At 42.8% G+C, this 23,008-nt stretch overlaps 1 protein-coding gene across 7 annotated transcripts in view; it reads right to left on the minus strand.

Annotated features, from left to right (window-relative positions):
- The window catches only part of LOC110525201 (poly(rC)-binding protein 3), a 166,265-nt gene that overhangs the window by 24,079 nt on the left and 119,178 nt on the right, over positions 1-23,008 (minus strand). For 4 of the 7 annotated variants that reach the window (XM_036984231.1, XM_036984236.1, XM_036984233.1 and 1 more), the window contains exons 6-11: positions 17,196-17,327; positions 14,653-14,781; positions 13,625-13,699; positions 5,861-5,932; positions 2,881-2,922; positions 150-234 (exon numbers count right to left, since the gene is read on the minus strand). In XM_036984231.1, coding sequence (XP_036840126.1) covers positions 150-234; positions 2,881-2,922; positions 5,861-5,932; positions 13,625-13,699; positions 14,653-14,781; positions 17,196-17,327 — 535 coding nt within the window. Of the gene's footprint in view, positions 1-149; positions 235-1,841; positions 1,884-2,880; positions 2,923-5,860; positions 5,933-13,624; positions 13,700-14,652; positions 14,782-17,195; positions 17,328-23,008 lie in introns of all 7 variants that reach the window. The other 3 variants (XM_036984232.1, XM_036984234.1, XM_036984235.1) reach the window with 2 other exon arrangements.

The following is a 23,008-nucleotide window of genomic DNA, read 5'->3' on the forward strand; positions in this document are numbered from 1 at the left end:
TCCCCTCTACCTCTCCTCCTCTTCCTCTCTCCCTGTCTCACCCTCTGCCTATCAGCACCTCTACCCACTCAGGTCCCAGCAGCTCTCCTTCAGGAAGTAGTCCCTTGAATAGCCACCACCCCCAGGGGTGTACCAGATACAGTACATACCAGGTATGACAGAGTTGGTCTGCTGTTGGTTCATCTGGGCGGCCAGGCCTTGCTGCTGCATAGACAACTGGTGAAGCTTGGCCAACTGAAACACAGGGGGTAGACAGACAGACAGACAGACAGACAGACAGACAGACAGACAGACAGACAGACAGACAGACAGACAGACAGACAGACAGACAGACAGACAGACAGACAGACAGACAGACACACACACAGACAGACACACAGACAGACAGACAGACAGAGGATAAGCAGAGAGCGAGAAAGACAGTCAGGTGGAAAGTCAGACAGACAGATAGACAGATAGACAGATAGACAGATAGATAGATTTAGTCAGCCATAAAAGTATTTAGTCAGCCACCAATTGTGCAAGTTCTCCCACTTAAAAATATGAGAGAGGCTTGTAATTTTCATCATAGGTACACTTCAACTATGACAGACAAAATTAGATTTTTTTCCCAGAAAATCACATTGTAGGATTTTTAATAAATTTATTTGCAAATTATGGTGGAAAATAAGTATATGGTCACCTACAAACAAGCAAGATTTCTGGTTCTCACAGACCTGTAACTTCTTCTTTAAGAGGCTCCTCTGTCCACTCTTTACCTGTATTAATGGCACCTGTTTGAACTTGTTATCAGTATAAAAGACACCTGTCCACAACCTCAAACAGTCACACTCCAAACTCCACTATGGCCAAGACCAAAGAGCTGTCAAAGGACACCAGAAACAAAATTGTAGACCTGCACCATGCTGGGAAGACTGAATCTGCAATAGGTAAGCAGCTTGGTTTGAAGAAATCAACTGTGGGATTAATTATTAGGAAATGGAAGACATACAAGACCATTGATAATCTCCCTCGATCTGGGGCTCCATGCAAGATCTCACCCTGTGGGGTCAAAATTATCACAAGAACGGTGAGCAAAAATCCCAGAACCACACGGGGGGACCTAGTGAATGACCTGCAGAGAGCTGGGACCAAAGTAACAAAGCCTACCATCAGCAAGGGCATTGAAGATTAAACGTGGCTGGGTCTTTCAGCATGACAATGATCCCAAACACACCGCCCGGGCAATGAAGGAGTGGCTTCGTAAGAAGCATTCCAAGGTCCTGGAGTGGCCTAGCCAGTCTCCAGATCTCAACCCCATAGAAAATCTTTGGAGGGAGTTGAAAGTCCATGTTGCCCAGCAACAGCCCCAAAACATCATTGCTCTAGAGGAGATCTGCATGGAGGAATGGGCCAAAATACCAGCAACAGTGTGTGAAAATCTTGTGAAGATTTACAGAAAACGTTTGACCTCTGTCATTGCCAACAAAGGGTATAAAACAAAGTATTGAGATAAACTTTTGTTATTGACCAAATACTTATTTTCCACCATCATTTGCAAATCAATTCATTAAAAATCCTACAATGTGATTTTCTGGATTTTGTCTGTCATAGTTGAAGTGTACCTATGATGAAAATTACAGGCCTCTCTCATCTTTTTAAGTGGGAGAACTTGCACAATTGGTGGCTGACTAATACTTTTTTGCCCCACTGTAGATAGATAGGTAGGTAGGTAGGTAGGTGGGTGGGTGGGTGGGTGGGTGGGTGGGTAGATAGATAGATAGATAGATAGATAGATAGATAGATATATAGATAGATAGATCGATCGATCACAGGTCACACAGTGTGATCAGCATACATACCTCTGAATGTGGAATGCCATATTGGTTCTGTACAGCGTACGTCTGCAAGGTGGGTGGGTGGGTGGGTGGATGGATGGATAGATAGATAGATAGATAGATAGATAGATAGATAGATAGACCCATCCTGTCTCAGCCTCCAGTATTTATGCTGCAGTAGTTTATGTGTCGGGGGGCTAGGGTCAGTTTGTTATATCTGGAGTACTTCTCCTGTCCTATTCTGTGTCCTGTGTGAATCTAAGTGTGCGTTCTCTAATTCTCTCCTTCTCTCTTTCTCTCTCTCGGAGGACCTGAGCCCTAGGACCATGCCCCAGGACTACCTGACATGATGACTCCTTGCTGTCCCCAGTCCACCTGGCCGTGTTGCTGCTCCAGTTTCAACTGTTCTGCCTTATTATTATTCGACCATGCTGGTCATTTATGAACATTTGAACATCTTGGCCATGTTCTGTTATAATCTCCACCCGGCACAGCCAGAAGAGAACTGGCCATCCCACACATGCTCTCTCTAATTCTCTCTTTCTTTCTCTCTCTCGGAGGACCTGAGCCCTAGGACCATGCCCCAGGAATACCTGACATTATGACTCCTTGCTGTCCCCAGTCCACCTGACTGTGCTGCTGCTCCAGTTTCAACTGTTCTGCCTTATTATTATTCAACCATGCTGGTCATTTATGAACATTTGAACATCTTGGCCATGTTCTGTTATAATCTCCACCCGGCACAGCCAGAAGAGGACTGGCCACCCCACATAGCCTGGTTCCTCTCTAGGTTTCTTCCTAGGTTTTGGCCTTTCTAGGGAGTTTTTCCTAGCCACCGAGCTTCTACACCTGCATTGCTTGCTGTTTGGGGTTTTAGGCTGGGTTTCTGTACGGCACTTTGAGATATCAGCTGATGTACGAAGGGCTATATAAATACATTTGATTTGATTTGATTTGATTTGATTTGATAGATAGATAGATAGATAGATAGATAGATAGATAGATAGATTGATAGATAGATAGATAGATAGATCACAGGTCACAGTGTGATCAGCATACATACCTCTGAATGTGGAATGCCATATTGGTTCTGTACGGCGTACGTCTGCAAGGAAGAAAAACAAAAAAAAACAATGAAGTGAAATGTTGAAGTTGTTATTTTACCGGGTAAATGTCATTGAGTTTAAACTAACTGTTCTTCAAGGGAGACATGTTGTAGTTCGTCTGAGACAAGTTTAGGAATAACTGCGATTTTACTCTCAGCATCAAAGACAACGAGTGGTTGGATCAATCGGTAGTGAGACATGCTGCTGAGGGAGAGAAAGACCTGTGTGCGTGTGTTTCTGTGTGTGTGTCTGTGTGTGTGTGTGTGTGTGTTTGTGTGTGTGTGTGTGTATGTGTGTGTGTGTGTGTGTGTGTGTGTGTGTGTGTGTGTGTGTGTGTGTGTGTGTGTGTGTGTGTGTGTTGCTCCCACTGGCCTCCTTATATAAGACTGTTTAGGATTTTAACCCCGTGCACAGCAGAAGCACGAGCAGCTCTAACTCTGTCTGACTCTCTAAATTATCCCTTGTACAGGAACGTGAAGGAGGAGGAGAGGCTAGTACAGGAACAGGAGGTGGTTTGCTGTTTAGGCTAGTACAGGAACAGGAGGTGGTTTGCTGTTTAGGCTAGTACAGGAACAGGAAGTGGGTAACTGTTTAGGCTAGTACAGGAACAGGAAGTGGTTTACTGTTTAGGCTAGTACAGGAACAGGAAGTTGGTTACTGTTTAGGCTAGTACAGGAACAGGAAGTAGGTTACTGTTTAGGCTAGTACAGGAACAGGAAGTGGGTTACTGTTTAGGCTAGTACAGGAACAGGAAGTGGGTAACTGTTTAGGCTAGTACAGGAACAGGAAGTGGTTTACTGTTTAGGCTAGTACAGGAACAGGAAGTGGTTTACTGTTTAGGCTAGTACAGGAACATGAAGTGGGTTACTGTTTAGGCTAGTACAGGAACAGGAAGTGGTTTACTGTTTAGGCTAGTACAGGAACTGGAAGTGGTTTACTGTTTAGTCTAGTACGGGAACAGGAAGTGGGTTACTGTTTAGGCCCGTACAGGAACAGGAAGTGGGTTACTTTTTAGGCTAGTACAGGAAGGGGTTTACTGTTTAGGCTAGTACAGGAACAGGAAGTGGTTTACTGTTTAGGCTAGTACAGGAAGTGGTTTACTGTTTAGGCTAGTACAGGAACAGGAAGTGGTTTACTGTTTAGGCTAGTATGGGAACAGGAAGTGGTTTACTGTTTAGGCTAGTACAGGAACATGAAGTGGGTTACTGTTTAGGCTAGTACAGGAACAGGAAGTGGTTTACTGTTTAGGCTAGTACAGGAACAGGAAGTGGGTTATTGTTTAGGCTAATAAGAGCAATAGACTTTATGAGAAAGTTGTGAATCTGTTTAGTTGAACAGTTCTAGTGCAGGACCTCTACTAAAGGTGGGAGGGACACCAGGGACGTTAGACTAGTGTGTGTGTTTCGTCTCAACAGGGATTCCATTTCCCTGCAACATGTACTGCAGTGTGTGTGTTTGTAAGTGCGTGCGTGTGGGGCTCCTTCGTCTAAATTACATTGATTATTTACTTTATTATTTCTCTCTCCTCCCTCCTTCCTCCTTCCTCCTCTCCTCCTCCTTCCTCCTCCTCTCCTCCTTCTGTCTGTACTCTGCTCTGCATGCTCGTAAATAATGTATAAAAGCATTAATCGCCTTGCCGAACCACTTAACATGGCGTAATCTCCCTCCACCACCCTCTCCTTTCCCCCGCACTTCTCCTCTCCCCCGTACCTCTCCTCTCCCCTAATCTTTCCCATCTCTTCCTTTCTCTCCTCGCCTCGCCTCGCCTCTCCTCTCCTCTCCTCTCCTCTCCTCTCCCAAGCAGAGTCTTCATTAGCGCTAGCTGCTAGGATTATGATAGCCAAACAAGCAACACTGATCTCCACTCCATTCTGAGGATGCTCCCAAAGCTCCAGTCCAGCCTGCAGCTAACACCCATCATATACACAACACTCTGGCTATGGTTAGGGGCTCTCAGTTTCTCTCTATGTCTCTCTCTCTTTCTCTTTCTCTCTCTCTCTGTCTCTCTCTCTCTATCATTCTCTCTATCTCTGGCTCTCTCTCTTTCTCTTTCTCTCTCTCTCTGTCTCTCTCTCTCTATCATTCTCTCTATCATTCTGTCTCTCTATCTCTGTCTCTCTCTCTCCTCTCTCTTTCCCTCTACCCCCCCTTTCCCTCTCCCCTAGCCACTTTCTCCCCACCTCTCTTTTTTTGTCTCTCACTACCTCTCTCTCTGTATCACATGCCTTTCCTGTCCATCCCCACAGTGATAAGGCCAACAGCAGCCAACAGAGGACACTGGTGTTGGAATACACACAGGGAAGACCTGGCCTTGTTTTACTGTGAAAGACAGGGGGTAGACAGACAGACAGACAGACAGACAGACAGACAGACAGACAGACAGACAGACAGACAGAGACATACAGACAGACAGACAGACAGACAGACAGACAGACAGACAGACAGACAGACAGACAGACAGACAGACAGACAGACAGACAGACAGACAGACAGACAGACAGACAGACTGGATTGGGGGGAGTGGAGCCTGACTTGACAACACATCATCAGCTCCTTCCATGGCTCCGTTTTACTTCCTCTTTCCTCTCCACTTTTGTATCTCTGGTCCCGTATACACCCATACACACCCATGCACACCCGTACACACCCATACACACCCATACACACCCGTACACACCCGTACACACCCATACACACCCGTACACACCCATACACACCCATACACACCCATACACACCCATACACACCCATGCACACCCGTACACACCCGTACACACACTACAAGGTGTGTAGACTGACTGTCTACCTGGCACAAGGTTTCTAAATGGATTCGATGTATACAACAGTGTAATTACTTCCACGTCCACACTCTGGTAGTGGTGCTATATTCACAAGTCATCGTCATCGTCAGGGCCTCATCCACTAATGCATACTTACTTGTTGTAGATCCAGCCCTCCCTGGGCCAATTGGAAGAGGGGGTGTGACCCGTACTCAGACGCCTCGAACACCTTCAGACACAGACAGACCAGGAGTCAGACTCACCTCAGTAAAATAAACCATAAATAAAACAATGCAGAGCAAAGTGACACTATCGTCATCTATATCAGGGTTAGACCACCACCACTACATCAGGGTTAGACCACCACCACTATATCAGGGTTAGACCACCACCACTACATCAGGGTTAGACCACCACCACTATATCAGGGTTAGACCACCACTACATCAGGGTTAGACCACCACTATATCAGGGTTAGACCACCACTACATCAGGGTTAGACCACCACCACTATATCAGGGTTAGACCACCACTACATCAGGGTTAGACCACCACTATATCAGGGTTAGACCACCACCACTATATCAGGGTTAGACCACCACTATATCAGGGTTAGACCACCACTATATCAGGGTTAGACCACCACTATATCAGGGTTAGACCACCACCACTATATCAGGGTTAGACCACCACCACTACATCAGGGTTAGACCACCACCACTATATCAGGGTTAGACTACCACCACTACATCAGGATTAGACCACCACCACTATATCAGGGTTAGACCACCACCACTACATCAGGGTTAGACCACCACTATATCAGGGTTAGACCACCACCACTATATCAGGGTTAGACCACCACCACTACATCAGGGTTAGACCACCACCACTATATCAGGGTTAGACCACCACTACATCAGGGTTAGACCACCACTATATCAGGGTTAGACCACCACCACTACATCAGGGTTAGACCACCACCACTATATCAGGGTTAGACCACCACTACATCAGGGTTAGACCACCACTATATCAGGGTTAGACCACCACTATATCAGGGTTAGACCACCACCACTACATCAGGGTTAGACCACCACCACTATATCAGGGTTAGACCACCACTACATCAGGGTTAGACCACCACTACATCAGGGTTAGACCACCACTATATCAGGGTTAGACCACCACCACTACATCAGGGTTAGACCACCACCACTATATCAGGGTTAGACCACCACTACATCAGGGTTAGACCACCACTATATCAGGGTTAGACCACCACCACTATATCAGGGTTAGACCACCACCACTACATCAGGGTTAGACCACCACCACTATATCAGGGTTAGACCACCACCACATCAGGGTTAGACCACCACTATATCAGGGTTAGACCACCACCACTATATCAGGGTTAGACCACCACCACTACATCAGGGTTAGACTACCACCACTATATCAGGGTTAGACCACCACTACATCAGGGTTAGACCACCACTATATCAGGGTTAGACCACCACCACTATATCAGGGTTAGACCACCACCACTACATCAGGGTTAGACCACCACTATATCAGGGTTAGACCACCACCACTACATCAGGGTTAGACCACCACTACATCAGGGTTAGACCACCACCACTACATCAGGGTTAGACCACCACCACTATATCAGGGTTAGACCACCACTACATCAGGGTTAGACCACCACCACTACATCAGGGTTAGACCACCACCACTACATCAGGGTTAGACCACCACTATATCAGGGTTAGACCACCACCACTATATCAGGGTTAGACCACCACCACTACATCAGGGTTAGACCACCACTATATCAGGGTTAGACCACCACCACTACATCAGGGTTAGACCACCACTACATCAGGGTTAGACCACCACCACTACATCAGGGTTAGACCACCACTATATCAGGGTTAGACCACCACCACTATATCAGGGTTAGACCACCACTACATCAGGGATAGACCACCACTACATCAGGGTTAAACCACCACTACATCAGGGATAGACCACCACCACTATATCAGGGTTAGACCACCACTCTATCAGGGTTAGACCACCACCACTATATCAGGGTTAGACCACCACCACTACATCAGGGTTAGACCACCACCACTACATCAGGGTTAGACCACCACTATATCAGGGTTAGACCACCACCACTATATCAGGGTTAGACCACCACTATATCAGGGTTAGACCAACACTATATCAGGGTTAGACCACCACTATATCAGGGTTAGACCACCACTATATCAGGGTTAGACCACCACTACATCAGGGTTAGACCACCACTATATCAGGGTTAGACCAACACCACTATATCAGGGTTAGACCACCACTACATCAGGGTTAGACCACCACTATATCAGGGTTAGACCACCACCACTACATCAGGGTTAGACCACCACTACATCAGGGTTAGACCACCACCACTACATCAGGATTAGACCACCACCACTATATCAGGGTTAGACCACCACCACTATATCAGGGTTAGACCACCACCACTACATCAGGGTTAGACCACCACCACTATATCAGGGTTAGACCACCACTACATCAGGGTTAGACCACCACCACTATATCAGGGTAAGACCACCACTACATCAGGGTTAGACCACCACCACTATATCAGGGTAAGACCACCACTATATCAGGGTTAGACTACCACCACTATATCAGGGTTAGACCACCACCACTACATCAGGGTTAGACCACCACCACTATATCAGGGTTAGACCACCACTACATCAGGGTTAGACCACCACCACTATATCAGGGTAAGACCACCACTACATCAGGGTTAGACCACCACCACTATATCAGGGTAAGACCACCACTATATCAGGGTTAGACTACCACCACTATATCAGGGTAAGACCACCACTACATCAGGGTTAGACCACCACCACTACATCAGGATTAGACCACCACCACTATATCAGGGTTAGACTACCACCACTATATCAGGGTTAGACCACCACCACTATATCAGGGTTAGACTACCACCACTATATCAGGGTTAGACCACCACTACATCAGGGTTAGACCACCACCACTACATCAGGGTTAGACTACCACCACTATATCAGGGTTAGACCACCACCACTACATCAGGGTTAGACTACCACCACTATATCAGGGTTAGACCACCACCACTATATCAGGGTTAGACTACCACCACTATATCAGGGTTAGACTACCACCACTATATCAGGGTTAGACCACCACCACTATATCAGGGTTAGACTACCACCACTATATCAGGGTTAGACCACCACCACTATATCAGGGTTAGACTACCACCACTATATCAGGGTTAGACCACCACCACTATATCAGGGTTAGACTACCACCACTATATCAGGGTTAGACTACCACCACTATATCAGGGTTAGACCACCACCACATCAGGGTTAGACCACCACCACTATATCAGGGTTAGACTACCACCACTATATCAGGGTTAGACCACCACCACTATATCAGGGTTAGACTACCACCACTATATCAGGGTTAGACTAACACCACTATATCAGGGTTAGACCACCACCACTATATCAGGGTTAGACCACCACCACTACATCAGGGTTAGACCACCACTACATCAGGGTTAGACCACCACCACTACATCAGGGTTAGACCACCACCACTATATCAGGGTTAGACCACCACCACTACATCAGGGTTAGACCACCACCACTACATCAGGGTTAGACCACCACCACTACATCAGGGTTAGACCACCACCACTATATCAGGGTTAGACCACCACTACATCAGGGTTAGACCACCACTATATCAAGGTTAGACCACCACTACATCAGGGTTAGACCACCACCACTATATCAGGGTTAGACCACCACTACATCAGGGTTAGACCACCACTACATCAGGGTTAGATGTGAAATTGTGAAAGGTGAGGGGTTTCAGGTAGTTGTTGTGATGTGGTCCTGAGCATAGAAATATAATCACTAGAGCGAGTTTCGCCCTTCAAGTCAATGATGGCGTAATGGGTGGACTGGCAGCCATCTTGAAAGCACCCATAGAAGCAATGCAGAAAGTAATAGGTTATATTTCTGTGGTTTTGTCCACTGGGCACCAAACTGGTTGAATCAACATTGTTTCCACCTAATTTCAACAAACAAAATCCAGTTTTTCTTTCTGATGATTAGATTTAGAGAATTTTTGTATTTAATTTAACCCAACTTTTAACCACAATCCAATGTCATGTTCACATTTTTGTTGTTTTCACTTTGATTTTGCATTAGTTGACAACTCAATCAAATGTAAATTTGTAAACTAGACATTGATGTCTGTACCAAGTGGGTGGGGTTTGATTCTCACCTGGGTCCCAGACCATTGTGATGTGTCGTTTTATTAAAAAATAAATAAATTATAAGTGAAATCAGCTTAATATTGCGGAAAGATTGTTGCTTCTATTAATTTAATTGCGAGCATCATTTCCAATCCCCCATATATATTTGGGTAAATATATATATATTTATATATACGTATGCATACATATACAGATATATACATACACATACCTATATAGATATACATACTTTAAAAGTCTTGTTCCTTTATTATTCCCTGCAAACCCTACCACCCTTCCCCCAATTGGAGTAAACTAATAAATTCTTAAGCTTCTACCTTCTGTTTATAATCATATACACATTTTATAGATAATCTATTTTTACAATAGTTATACTTTGTTTGTTTTTAGTCCTTCCTCTATTTCCGATGTCTATCCTGTTTGATTTCTATTTGTAACTGTGCTATTTCACAACATTTCTGAAACTACATACGTTTCATAGACCCCCGTATGTTTTACATTGGTTATCTTGTTATTAGTCGCACCCTTCAGCTCCATTCAACCCCTCCCATCTATCTCTCAACATCGTCCATTTTGGATTTCCATATGCCATATATTTTTCAACTGTGCTGTGATGCTTCACAAAAGTACGGAACCTTTCTATTCTCAAAGCTTCTACACATTGTAAATTGAAAATAAACATTTTTGCCAAGATAATTCTAATGTTATTGATTGATTGACTACGGCTTTTCAAATCACCCAGTATTGCTATCTGCAGCGTTAGTTCTAGGCAAATGTTGCAATTCTTCAGCCATTTCTGGACCTGTGACCAAATACGAGCTACATATGGACAATACCAAAATAAATGATCTAATGACTCTGCCCCCTCACAGCAAAATCTGCAGAGCTGGGAAGATTGTATCGGCCATATATATACCATTCTATTGGCAAGAATTTTGAATAGTAAATTAAATTGAACAATTCAAAGTTTTGAATCCGGCGTTGTTTTGCGTATCAATTCATAAACCATGTGCCATGGAATGGGTACGTCGAAAATCTCTTCCCAACTATTTTGCAATTTATGGCACAGCTGTCAGTTTTTTGGTCCTTAAATGAAATTGGTAAATTGTTTTTATTTATCACACTTTTCTTTAACCATTTATGTTCTTTAATACAGGGCCGCCATACAAGTTCCTTACTTTTATCCCCTTCTACTTGTCTCTTCCATTTTTTGTGGTACTGCTGCAATTAATCGGTTGTAATTTTGGGGAGAGCAGACATTTCCATATGTCTGTGTTAGCTACATGTGTGACATAACTACACCAGTCCTATTTATGATATAATTCACAAAAATTATACCTTTTTCAAACATTTACTCAAAAAATATATATTTTTTTAATCAATTAGTATATTTGAGTTTAACCACAATATGTGTTGTATTATTTGTTCCGTCCTTTCAGGTGGATTAAACTGAAATTGCAAGCAACTTTCTGAGGCTTTTTTAAAAAATAAAGATATTTTGGAGATTATTTCCTTTTCAAACAACCGAAAGTGAGCAGGTGTAATCTGAATAATGGGAACAAGGCCATTCTTGAACATAGGATGAGACATTCCTACCAATTTACTAGAGAACCAGTTTGGATTTATGTATAACTTTTGTATGACTGATGCCTTTAGTGAGAGGTCTAATGCTTTAATATTTAATAATTTCTGCCCCCCGAATTCATATTTATTATATAAATAGGCCCTTTTACATTTGTCTGGCTTGCCGTTCTGAATAAAATTGAATCTTTGTTGTTCATTTAATTTAAAAAGCAGGTCACTCGGTGTAGGCAAAAGCATAAACAAATAGGTAAATTGTGATTTGACTAAAGAGTTAATCAGGGTGATTTTTCCACAAATAGACAGGTATTTTTCTTTACATGGTAGCAAGATCTTATCTATTTTTTCTAACTTTCTATAAAAATTTATTGGAGTGAGATCATTTTTTTCTTCTGGGATTTGTATACCGAGTATGTCCATATCTCTGTCAGACCATTTCATTTTTGTTTTGTTTTGCTGTGTTGTTGTGTTGTTGTTGTGCTGTGTTATTATGTTGTTGTGTTGTTGCATTGTTGTGTTGTTGCATTGTTGTGCTGTGTTGTTCTGTTGTTGTGTTGTTACATTGTTGTGTTGTTGTGCTGTATTATTGTGTTATTATGTTGTTGTTTTGTTGTGTTGTTGTTGTGCCGTGTTATTTTGTGGTTGTGTTGTTGTGTTGTTGCATTGTTGTGTTGTTGTGCTGTGTTATTGCGTTGTTGTGCTGAGTTATTGTGCTATTGTTGTGTTTTGTTGTTGCATTGTTGTGTTGTTGTGCTGTATTGTTGTGTTGTTGTGCTGTGTTATTGTGTTATCGTGTTATCGTGTTGTTGTGTTGTATTATTGTGTTGTTTTGCTGTGTTATTATGTTGTGTTATCATGTTGTTGTGTTATCGTGTTGTTGTGTTGATGTTATTGTTGTGTTGTTGTGTTGTGTTATTGTGTTATCGTGTTGTTGTGTTGTTGTTATTGTTGTGTTGTTGTGTTGTTGTTATTGTTGTGTCATTGTGTTATTGTGTTATTGTGTTATCGTGTTGTTGTTATTGTTGTGTTGTTGTGCTGTGTTGTTGTGTTGTTGTTATTGTGTTATTGTGTTGTTGTGTTGTTGTTATTGTTGTGTTGTTGTGTTGTGTTATTGTGTTATTGTGTTATCGTGTTGTTATTGTTGTGTTGGAAATTCATTGGAGCTAGCAAGTGTTCATGTTGGATAATTTCAAGTACTGCCCCCCCCCCCCCCCCCCCCCCTCCAGTTTCAATGTTTTGTGCCCCCAGAACATGTCCCAGGTGTTCAGAGTTCTGCTTAGTGTTTGACTATTTATATCATAAACCATGTTGGTGCACAGTCCACCTGTAATGACATTATGTGGCCTTGTTGGCAATATATACATCATCATTGTCTTGATTACACAGAATAGTTATTGTTCTGTTGTGTTGCTGTGTTGTATTGTGTTGTTCTGTTGTGTTGTTGTATTGTGTTGTTGTGTTGTGTTGTTTTGTGTTGTTTTGTTGTTCTATTGTGTTGTTGTGTTCTATTATGTTGTTGTGTTGTTGTGTTGTGTTCTATTGTGTTGTTGTTGTGTTGTTGTGTTCTATTGTGTTGTTGTGTTGTTGTGTTCTATTGTGTTGTTGTGTTGTTGTGTTCTATTGTGTTGTTGTTGTGTTGTTGTGTTCTATTGTGCTGTTGTTGTGTTGTTGTGTTCTACTGTGTTGTTGTTGTGTTGTTGTGTTCTATTGTGTTGTTGTTGTGTTCTATTGTGTTGTTGTTGTGTGATTGTGTTCTATTGTGTTGTTGTTGTGGTCTATTGTGTTGTTGTTGTGTGATTGTGTTCTATTGTGTTGTTGTTGTGTTCTATTGTGTTGTTGTTGTGTGATTGTGTTCTATTGTGTTGTTGTTGTGTTGTGTTTTTGTGTTGTGTTGTGTTGATGTGTTGTGTTGTTGTATTATGTTGTTGTTGTGTTGTACTGTGTTGTCTTGTTGTCTTGTCTGATTCCCACCTGGTTCCCGGAGATCATGACTGTTCCTGGGGAGGGGCTGGGTCGATATGGAACAGTGGCCCCCTTCGGAGGTGACTGGATACAGGAGGAGAAAGCAAAGAGCATAAAGACAATAATGTTTTTTACTAAACATCGCAGCACAATAAAACAATGGTAGTATAGCCTTAGGACAGATGAGTTGCAGAAGGTTGGGGCCAACAGACATGGGTTCAAATATTATTCGAAATGTTTTACATTTCTTTTGAACATTTCTTTCATTCTGGCCGTACTACCTGGTGGGGAAACAGCGTTTGAAATGATTTCAAATAGTATTTGAATCCAGATCTGGGGACCAAAAAACTATCAATATGGTGGATTTCAGATGACTAGATAAGGACAAAACAAAAACAGTATTCAGAGAAAGTAGACGCATCTCTGAAATGCTTTGATTCCACAATTACATGAAAGCGCATGCTTGGATAGGGTCAGTGTTTTCTCCAGCAGAGATTAAGGTGCCTGGAATAACAATGAGTTGTTAAATCCTCAGATTCTTCTGTTTTTTTGGCATTCAGGCTCATCCTCTTTAAGTAGAGTCTTCTGGCTGCGGCGGGATAGTTCTCAAGATTGAGAGGGTATCGATTTTTTTGAAATGTAGAAATATCTTCACTTCGAAAACATTGATTGATTGTATTTATTTTCAAATGGAAATATTTGTTCCGTACTACTGGAGATCTGACAGAGTATTGATTATAGGCTTATCAATTCATTACTATTAAGTTTCTCCTATTTGTTCATTTTTGAACATAAATCCTTTGATATTGAAAATTTTATACATTTGCTTAAATCAATTATGATACATTGATCTGTCTGGTTCCTCCGTGTCTGTGGCTGGTAATACCAGGATCCTTTTCGGGGCAATCTAGTGATCTGCACGTTACAAACAAACAACCGTGCTTTCACGACCTGTGGTCTAATCTGTCAATAAAAGTTCACAAGTAGTAAAAGGGGTCAGGGGTCAGGGATCAGGGCGATGAGGAAGTGTACACCACCTCGAGAATGACAGTGCAGATGAGCTTGACACATTGGATGATGGCGTCTTGGGTCCCGGATATCGTCACACCTCTCTCAGTGGAGTTGGGAAGGAGGTCTCCCGCTACCTGTACTTGTGCCCCCGTGGTCTGTTTAAGATGACAATGGGAAACATGATGTGTGAAATAGCCAGAAGAGGACTGGTCAACCTTCTCTGAGCCTGATTCCTCTCTAGGTTTCTTCCTAGGTTCTTACCTTCTAGTTTTTCCTAGCCACTGTGCTTCTGCCTCTGCATTGCTTGCTCTTTTTGGGGGTTTTGGCTAGGTTTCTCTAAAAGCACTCTTTGTGTAAACTGCTAAAAAGGCTTTATGAAATACAGTTGATTGATTGATTGATCAATGGCCATTTTGTTGATGTACACAACATATACATAATAAAGTATACAATATAAATGGGACTCCAAACAGCCTCTGACTCTCTCTAACCACCTCTACTTCATTACACTGAGCTGTAAGATCAACAACTAATCCACCATATTGGTTTCAGTTCAGATGTTTAGAAAGGAGAGGAGGAGAGGACAGATGTTTAGAAAGGAGAGGAGGAGAGGACAAATGTTTAGAAAGGAGAGGAGGAGAGGACAGATGTTTAGAAAGGAAAGGACAGATGTTTAGAAAGGAGAGGAGGAGAGGACAGATGTTTAGAAAGGAGAGGAGGAGAGGACAGATGTTTAGAAAGGAGAGGAGGAGAGGACATATGTTTAGAAAGGGGAGAACAGATGTTTAGAAAGGGGAGGAGGAGAGGACAGATGTTTATAAAGGAGAGGAGGAGAAGACAGATGTTTAGAAAGGAGAGGAGGAGAGGAAAGATGTTTATAAAGGAGAGGACAGATGTTTATAAAGGAGAGGAGGAGAGGACAGATGTTTATAAAGGAGAGGACAGATGTTTATAAAGGAGAGGAGGAGAGGACAGATGTTTATAAAGGAGGGGAGGAGAGGACAGATGTTTAGAAAGGGGAGGAGGAGAGGACAGATGTTTATAAAGGAGAGCAGGAGAGGACAGATGTTTATAAAGGAGAGGAGGAGAGGACAGATGTTTAGAAAGGAGAGGAGGAGAGGAAATATGTTTATAAAGGAGAGGACAGATGTTTATAAAGGAGAGGAGGAGAGGACAGATGTTTATAAAGGAGAGGACAGATGTTTATAAAGGAGAGGAGGAGAGGACAGATGTTTATAAAGGAGGGGAGGAGAGGACAGATGTTTAGAAAGGGGAGGAGGAGAGGACAGATGTTTATAAAGGAGAGGAGGAGAGGACAGTTGTTTAGAAAGGAGAGGAGGAGAGGACAGATGTTTAGAAAGGGGAGGAGGAGAGGACAGATGTTTATAAAGGAGAGGAGGAGAGGACAGATGTTTATAAAGGAGAGGACAGATGTTTATAAAGGAGATTGACAGATGTTTTTAAAGGAGAGGACAGATGTTTAGAAAGGAGAGGAGGAGAGGACATATGTTTAGAAAGGGGAGAACAGATGTTTAGAAAGGGGAGGAGGAGAGGACAGATGTTTATAAAGGAGAGGAGGAGAGGACATATGTTTAGAAAGGGGAGAAGGAGAGGACAGATGTTTAGAAAGGAGAGGAGGAGAGGACAGATGTTAAGAAAGGGGAGGAGGAGAGGACAGATGTTTATAAAGGAGAGGAGGAGAGGACAGATGTTAAGAAAGGGGAGGAGGAGAGGACAGATGTTTATAAAGGAGAGGAGGAGAGGACAGATGTTTAGAAAGGAGAGGAGGAGAGGAAAGATGTTTATAAAGGAGAGGACAGATGTTTATAAAGGAGAGGAGGAGAGGACAGATGTTTATAAAGGAGAGGACAGATGTTTATAAAGGAGAGGAGGAGAGGACAGATGTTTATAAAGGAGAGGAGGAGAGGACAGATGTTTAGAAAGGGGAGGAGGAGAGGACAGATGTTTATAAAGGAGAGGAGGAGAGGACAGTTGTTTAGAAAGGAGAGGAGGAGAGGACAGATGTTTAGAAAGGGGAGGAGGAGAGGACAGACGTTTATAAAGGAGAGGAGGAGAGGACAGATGTTTATAAAGGAGAGGACAGATGTTTATAAAGGAGAGGACAGATGTTTTTAAAGGAGAGGACAGATGTTTAGAAAGGAGAGGAGGAGAGGACAGATGTTTATAAAGGAGAGGAGGAGAGGACAGATGTTTAGAAAGGAGAGGAGGAGAGGACAGATGTTTATAAAGGAGAGGACAGATGTTTTTAAAGGAGAGGACAGATGTTTATAAAGGAGAGGAGGAGAGGACAGATGTTTATAAAGGAGAGGAGGAGAGGACAGATGTTTATAAAGGAGAGGAGGAGAGGACAGATGTTTATAAAGGAGAGGAGGAGAGGACAGATGTTTATAAAGGAGAGGAGGAGAGGACAGATGTTTATAAAGGAGAGGAGGAGAGGACAGATGTTTATAAAGGAGAGGAGGAGAGGACAGATGTTTATAAAGGAGAGGACAGATGTTTAGAAAGGAGAGGACAGATGTTTAAGCAAGTGAGACAGAGCCACACTCACCTCTCTGATCTCCTTGATCTTGGAGCCGCCCTTCCCGATGAGAGAACCGCATTGGCTGGCAGGAATGACCAAACGTAGGGTGACGGGGGGCTTGCTGGTGACCGTGCCATTGGCTACCAGAGTTGTGAGGTCCTGGAGGAAACAAACATGAAGTGTTTTGGATTCACTATTCAAGTGTCACTCGTCAATTAAAACAAAAGAAAGCAAGCTAAAGCGACATTAATGAACCCTGAATAAACGTCGCAGTACACTATACCTTAACATCATATAGTCAAGACCTGGTGTTGTACGACTGCTCTCTGGAGCTATACAACCAGGGGTTGGTTAAACGTTGGTCAAGATGAGTGGTGACTAGTAACATACTCCACATCCCTGTACACAAACCTCCTATACAAACATGTAATCAATATAACCATCGGAGAGTTTACACGTCAACGATCCAAATCAGGGAAAGGTTAGCGCTCAATCTCTTTCTGCTGTCTCTATCGATTCCCATATAGATCACATACAATATTTACCCTGTTGGTCAGATCTATTCACCTTTAGAAATGACATTATGTCTCTCCCTCTATTTTATGTTCCTTTAGATGTAGATTGTGACTCTCTTGGCTAAGGCCCTGTGACCTGGCCAGAAAAACTCAGGCTACTAATCTCTATGTCTGACCAGTGGCTGTGACCTGGCCTGAAAAACTCAGGCTACTAATCTCTATGTCTGACCAGTGGCTGTGACCTGGCCAGAAAAACTCAGGCTACTAATCTCTATGTCTGACCAGTGGCTGTGACCTGGCCAGAAAAACTCAGGCTACTAATCTCTATGTCTGACCAGTGGCCTGTGACCTGGCCAGGTAAACTCAGGCTAATAATCTCTACAGTATGTTTGACCAGTGGCCTGTGACCTGGCCAGGTAAACTCAGGCTAATAATCTCTACAGTATGTTTGACCAGTGGCCTGTGACCTGGCCAGGTAAACTCAGGCTAATAATCTCTACAGTATGTTTGACCAGTGGCCTGTGACCTGGCCAGGTAAACTCAGGCTAATAATCTCTACAGTATGTTTGATCAGTGGCCTGTGACCTGGCCAGGTAAACTCAGGCTAATAATCTCTACAGTATGTTCTGATAGCCCTGTTCCTAGACTCAAATAATACCCTGCATTAGAGGGCTCACAGGACCAAGGCTTTATGTCCCATAGTTAGAAATAGTCTCTCTCACACAGAGACAGACTTTTCATTCCCACGCTCACTCTCACTCTGACTCTGACTCTGACTCTCACTCTGACTCTGACTCTCACTCAGACTCTGACTCTCACTCAGACTCTGACTCTGACTCTGACTCTCACTCCCACTCTGACTGTGACTCTCACTCTCACTCTTACTCTGACTCTCACTCTCATTCTGACTCCAACTCTCACTCTCAATCTCACTCCCACTCTGACTCTGACTCTCACTCTGACTCTCACTCTGACTCTCACTCTGACTCTGACTCTCACTCTCACTCCCACTCTGACTCTCACTCTGACTCTCACTCTGACTCTTGCCTTAATTTAGGTAATAAATATAATCCTAAATCATGGCCCCAACATTGCACACATCAATTAGCCCTAGCAGGACTTCGGTAGAATTTAACATGTAAATGGCCTGGCCATCACGTGACGCTAGAGGCTACATGAACTGAACCACTATTACGGTTCCTTTACTTAGGCCTACTCTCCCAATGTGCAATGTTCTCTCCAAATACAATGTGAGTATAAATTATCAAGGGGTTGGGCATATTTCTCTCAGTCTCAGTCTCAGTTTCAGTCTCAGTCTCTGTCTCTGTCTCTGTCTCTATCTCTGTCTCTGTCTCTGTCTCTGTCTCTGTCTCTGTCTCTGTCTCTGTCTCTGTCTCATTCTTAGTGGTATGCTGGTATGGAAATGAGTTTTTTTGGCTTAGGTCTCAATCTCCACATGAACAGACTATATAATGAAAGTCTGATACATTGCTTGATTCTAAGCGTTAAGCAGAATTGGATCGTAGAATTATGTACACTTTCTCAGCTGAGAGAGATGAAACGGCAATGAAGGTATACTAATCGGTTGTTTAGAACGAATGAGCAGGCATATATTTTTGTAACAGTAGAATCAATATTCTTTTTATGTCTTCAGAGGAAGATTTCATGTTTGGGTAGCTTAGTTGATATTGGCTCTTCTTCTCACTCTGCCAAATGTTTGGTTAGCAGTAGGCGGTTGGTACTGGCTCTTCTTGTGTTTTTTTCTTATTCCATTGCTCTGTCCTCTGTGTGTGTTTAAGAGTTACAGAACACCAACGATTACACAGAGTTGGTTTATTTCTAGGGGAGAATCAGACATACACTGTGCTGATCTGTTCATAGCAAAAACCAGGAAGGAAAGAGACACAGCTGAATGGAACTCCTTATGAATTACAGACTAAATGTGCTCTTCATCACAGTAACATATTCTACATCACTAGAGTGTGCTCTTCATCACCGTAAAGTGTTCTACATCCTTATATCCTGCTCTTCATCACAGTAAAGTGTTCTACATCCTTATATCCTGCTCTTCATCACAGTAAAGTGTTCTACATCACTATATCCTGCTCTTCATCACAGTAAAGTGTTCTACATCCTTATATCCTGCTCTTCATCACAGTAACATGTTCTACATCACTATATCCTGCTCTTCATCACAGTAAAGTGTTCTACATCCTTATATCCTGCTCTTCATCACAGTAAAGGGTTCTACATCCTTATATCCTGCTCTTCATCACAGTAACATGCTCTACATCACACACCTGAGCTAGAGCAGTGCTCCAGGCCCCCCTAGGGTTACTATGACAACTCTGTCCTCATTGTGAAGGGATGAAAGAACAGTGGGGTGGAGAGAGGAGATTCTTACTAGATTTCTATTAGTATTTGTGAGACAGAGGGTGAGAGAGGGAGAGAGAGAGAGAGAGAGAGAGAGAGAGAGACAGAGAGAGAGAGAGAGAGACAGAGAGAGAGACAGAGAGAGAGAGAGAGAGAGAGAGAGAGAGAGAGAGAGAGAGAGAGAGAGAGAGAGAGAGAGAGAGAGGGAGAGAGGGAGAGAGGGAGAGAGAGAAAGAGACAGCAGGAGAAAATCCCTACCGGATGTTTAATGAATACCACACTAACAGCATTTTAAACTAACAGCATTTTAAACCACACTAACAGCATATAAATGAATGTTACACTTATCTCAGTCAGCTCACTGATCAAGGTCTATTGAATTGACCTAGCAGCAACATCCTCAGAAATCATTCAAAGACTTGATATGTACTGTAACACAACAAACCCTTGATTTCACGAAACTGTTCTGTATGTGGATGAGAGTACTGTACTGCAACCCTCCTCTATTTAACAGCTAGCACACCTGAATGTCAACTAACCTGAATGTCAACTAACCTGAATGTCAACTAACCTGAATGTCAATTTACCTGAATGTCAATTTACCTGAATGTCAATTTACCTGAATGTCAACTAACCTGTACCTTAACTAATTGAGCAAGTTAGAAAGAGAGGGAGAGCTTCCTGTCTGGCCTTTTCACTTTGATTGTGACAGACAGATAGAAAGAGAGAGAGAGACAGACACAGAGAGACAGACAGACAAAGACAGACACAGAGGGACAGACAGACAGACAGACAGACAGACAGACAGACACAGACGGACAGACAGACAGGCAGAGAGAGAGAGAGAGAGAGAGAGACAGACACAAAGAGACAGGGGGACAAACACCTGCCTGCAGGTGACAGCATTCCCTCTCACATATGCTCCCCTAGGCACAACTATGACAACATAACAAACAAAAACGGGTCACAACTCCTGCAGCTCTGTCGCACGCTGGGTATGTACATAGTCAATGGTAGGCTTCGAGGGGACTCCTATGGTAGGTACACCTATAGCTCATCTCTTGGCAGTAGTACTGTAGACTACTTTATCACTGACCTCAACCCAGAGTCTCTCAGAGCGTTCACAGTCAGCCCACTGACATCCCTATCAGACCACATCAAAATCACAGTCTACTTGAACAGAGCAATACTCAATCACGAGGCATCAAACCCAAAGGAACTGAGTAACATTAAGAAATGCTATAGATGGAAGGAAGGCAGTTTGGAAACCTACCAAAAAACAATTAGGCAACAACAAATTGAATCCCTTTTAGACAATTTCCTGGGTAAAACGTTCCACTGTAATAGTGAAGGAGTAAACTTGGCAGTAGAAAATCTTAACAGTATATTTGACCTCTCAGCTTCCCTATCAAATCTAAAAATCTCAAATAGAAAACCGAAGAAAATGAACAACAATGACAAATGGTTTGATGAAGAATGCAAAAATCTAAGAAAGAAATTGAGAAACCTGTCCAACCAAAAACATAGAGACCCGGAAAACCTGAGTCTATAACTTCACTAAGGTGAATCACTAAAACAATACAGAAATACACTACGGAAAAAGAAGGAACAGCACGTCAGAAATCAGCTTAATGTAATTGAAGAATCCATAGACTCTAACCACTTCTGGGAAAATTGGAAAACACTAAACAAACAACAACACAAATAATTATCTATCCAAAATTGAGATTTATGGGTAAACCACTTCTCCAATCTTTTTGGCTCTATAACAAAGAATAAAGAGCAAAAACATATACATGATCAAATACAAATCTTAGAATCAACTATTAAAGACTACCAGAACCCACTGGATTCTCCAATTACCTTGAACGAGTTACAGGACAAAATAAAAACCCTCCAACCCAAAAAGGCCTGTGGTGTTAATGGTATCCTTAATGAAATGATCAAATATACAGACAACAAATTCCAATTGGCAATACTAAAACTCTTTAACATCATCCTTAGCTCTGGCATCTTCCCCAATATTTGGAACCAAGGACTGATCACCCCAATCCACAAAAGTGGAGACAAATTTGACCCCAATAACTACCGTGGAATATGCGTCAACAGTAACATTGGGAAAATCCTCTGCATTATCATTAATAGCAGACTTGTACATTTCCTCAACGAAAACAATGTACTGAGCAAATGTCAAATTGGCTTTTTACCAAATTACCGTACAACAGACCATGTATTCACGCTGCACACCCTAATTGACAACCAAACAAACCAAAACAAAGGCAAAGTCTTCTCATGCTTTGCTGATTTCAAAAAAGCCTTTGACTCAATTTGGCATGAGGGTCTGCTATACAAATTGATGGAAAGTGGTGTTGGGGGTAAAACATACGACATGATAAAATCCATGTACACAAACAACAAGTGTGCGGTTAAAATTGGCAAAAAACACACACATTTCTTCACACAGGGTCGTGGGGTGAGACAGGGACACAGCTTAAGCCCCACCCTCTTCTACATATATATCAACGAATTGGCGCGGGCACTAGAAAAGTCTGCAGCACCCGGCCTCACCCTGCTAGAATCTGAAGTCAAATGTCTACTGTTTGCTGATGATCTGGTGCTTCTGTCACCAACCAAGGAGGGCCTACAGCAGCACCTAGACATTCTGCACATATTCTGTCAGACCTGGGCCCTGACAGTAAATCTCAGTAAGACCAAATTAATGGTGTTCCAAAAAAGGTCCAGTCGCCAGGACCACAAATACAAATTCCATCTAGACACCTTTGCCCTAGAGCACACAAAAAACTATACCTACCTTGGCCTAAACATCAGCACCACAGGTAACTTCCAAAAAGCTGTGAACGATCTGAGAGACAAGGCAAGAAGGGCCTTCTATGCCATCAAAAGGAACATACATTTCAACATACCAATTAGGATCTGGCTAAAAATATTTGA

This window comes from Oncorhynchus mykiss, chromosome 7 (genome assembly GCF_013265735.2).
Source record: "Oncorhynchus mykiss isolate Arlee chromosome 7, USDA_OmykA_1.1, whole genome shotgun sequence".
Taxonomy (NCBI): domain Eukaryota; kingdom Metazoa; phylum Chordata; class Actinopteri; order Salmoniformes; family Salmonidae; genus Oncorhynchus; species Oncorhynchus mykiss.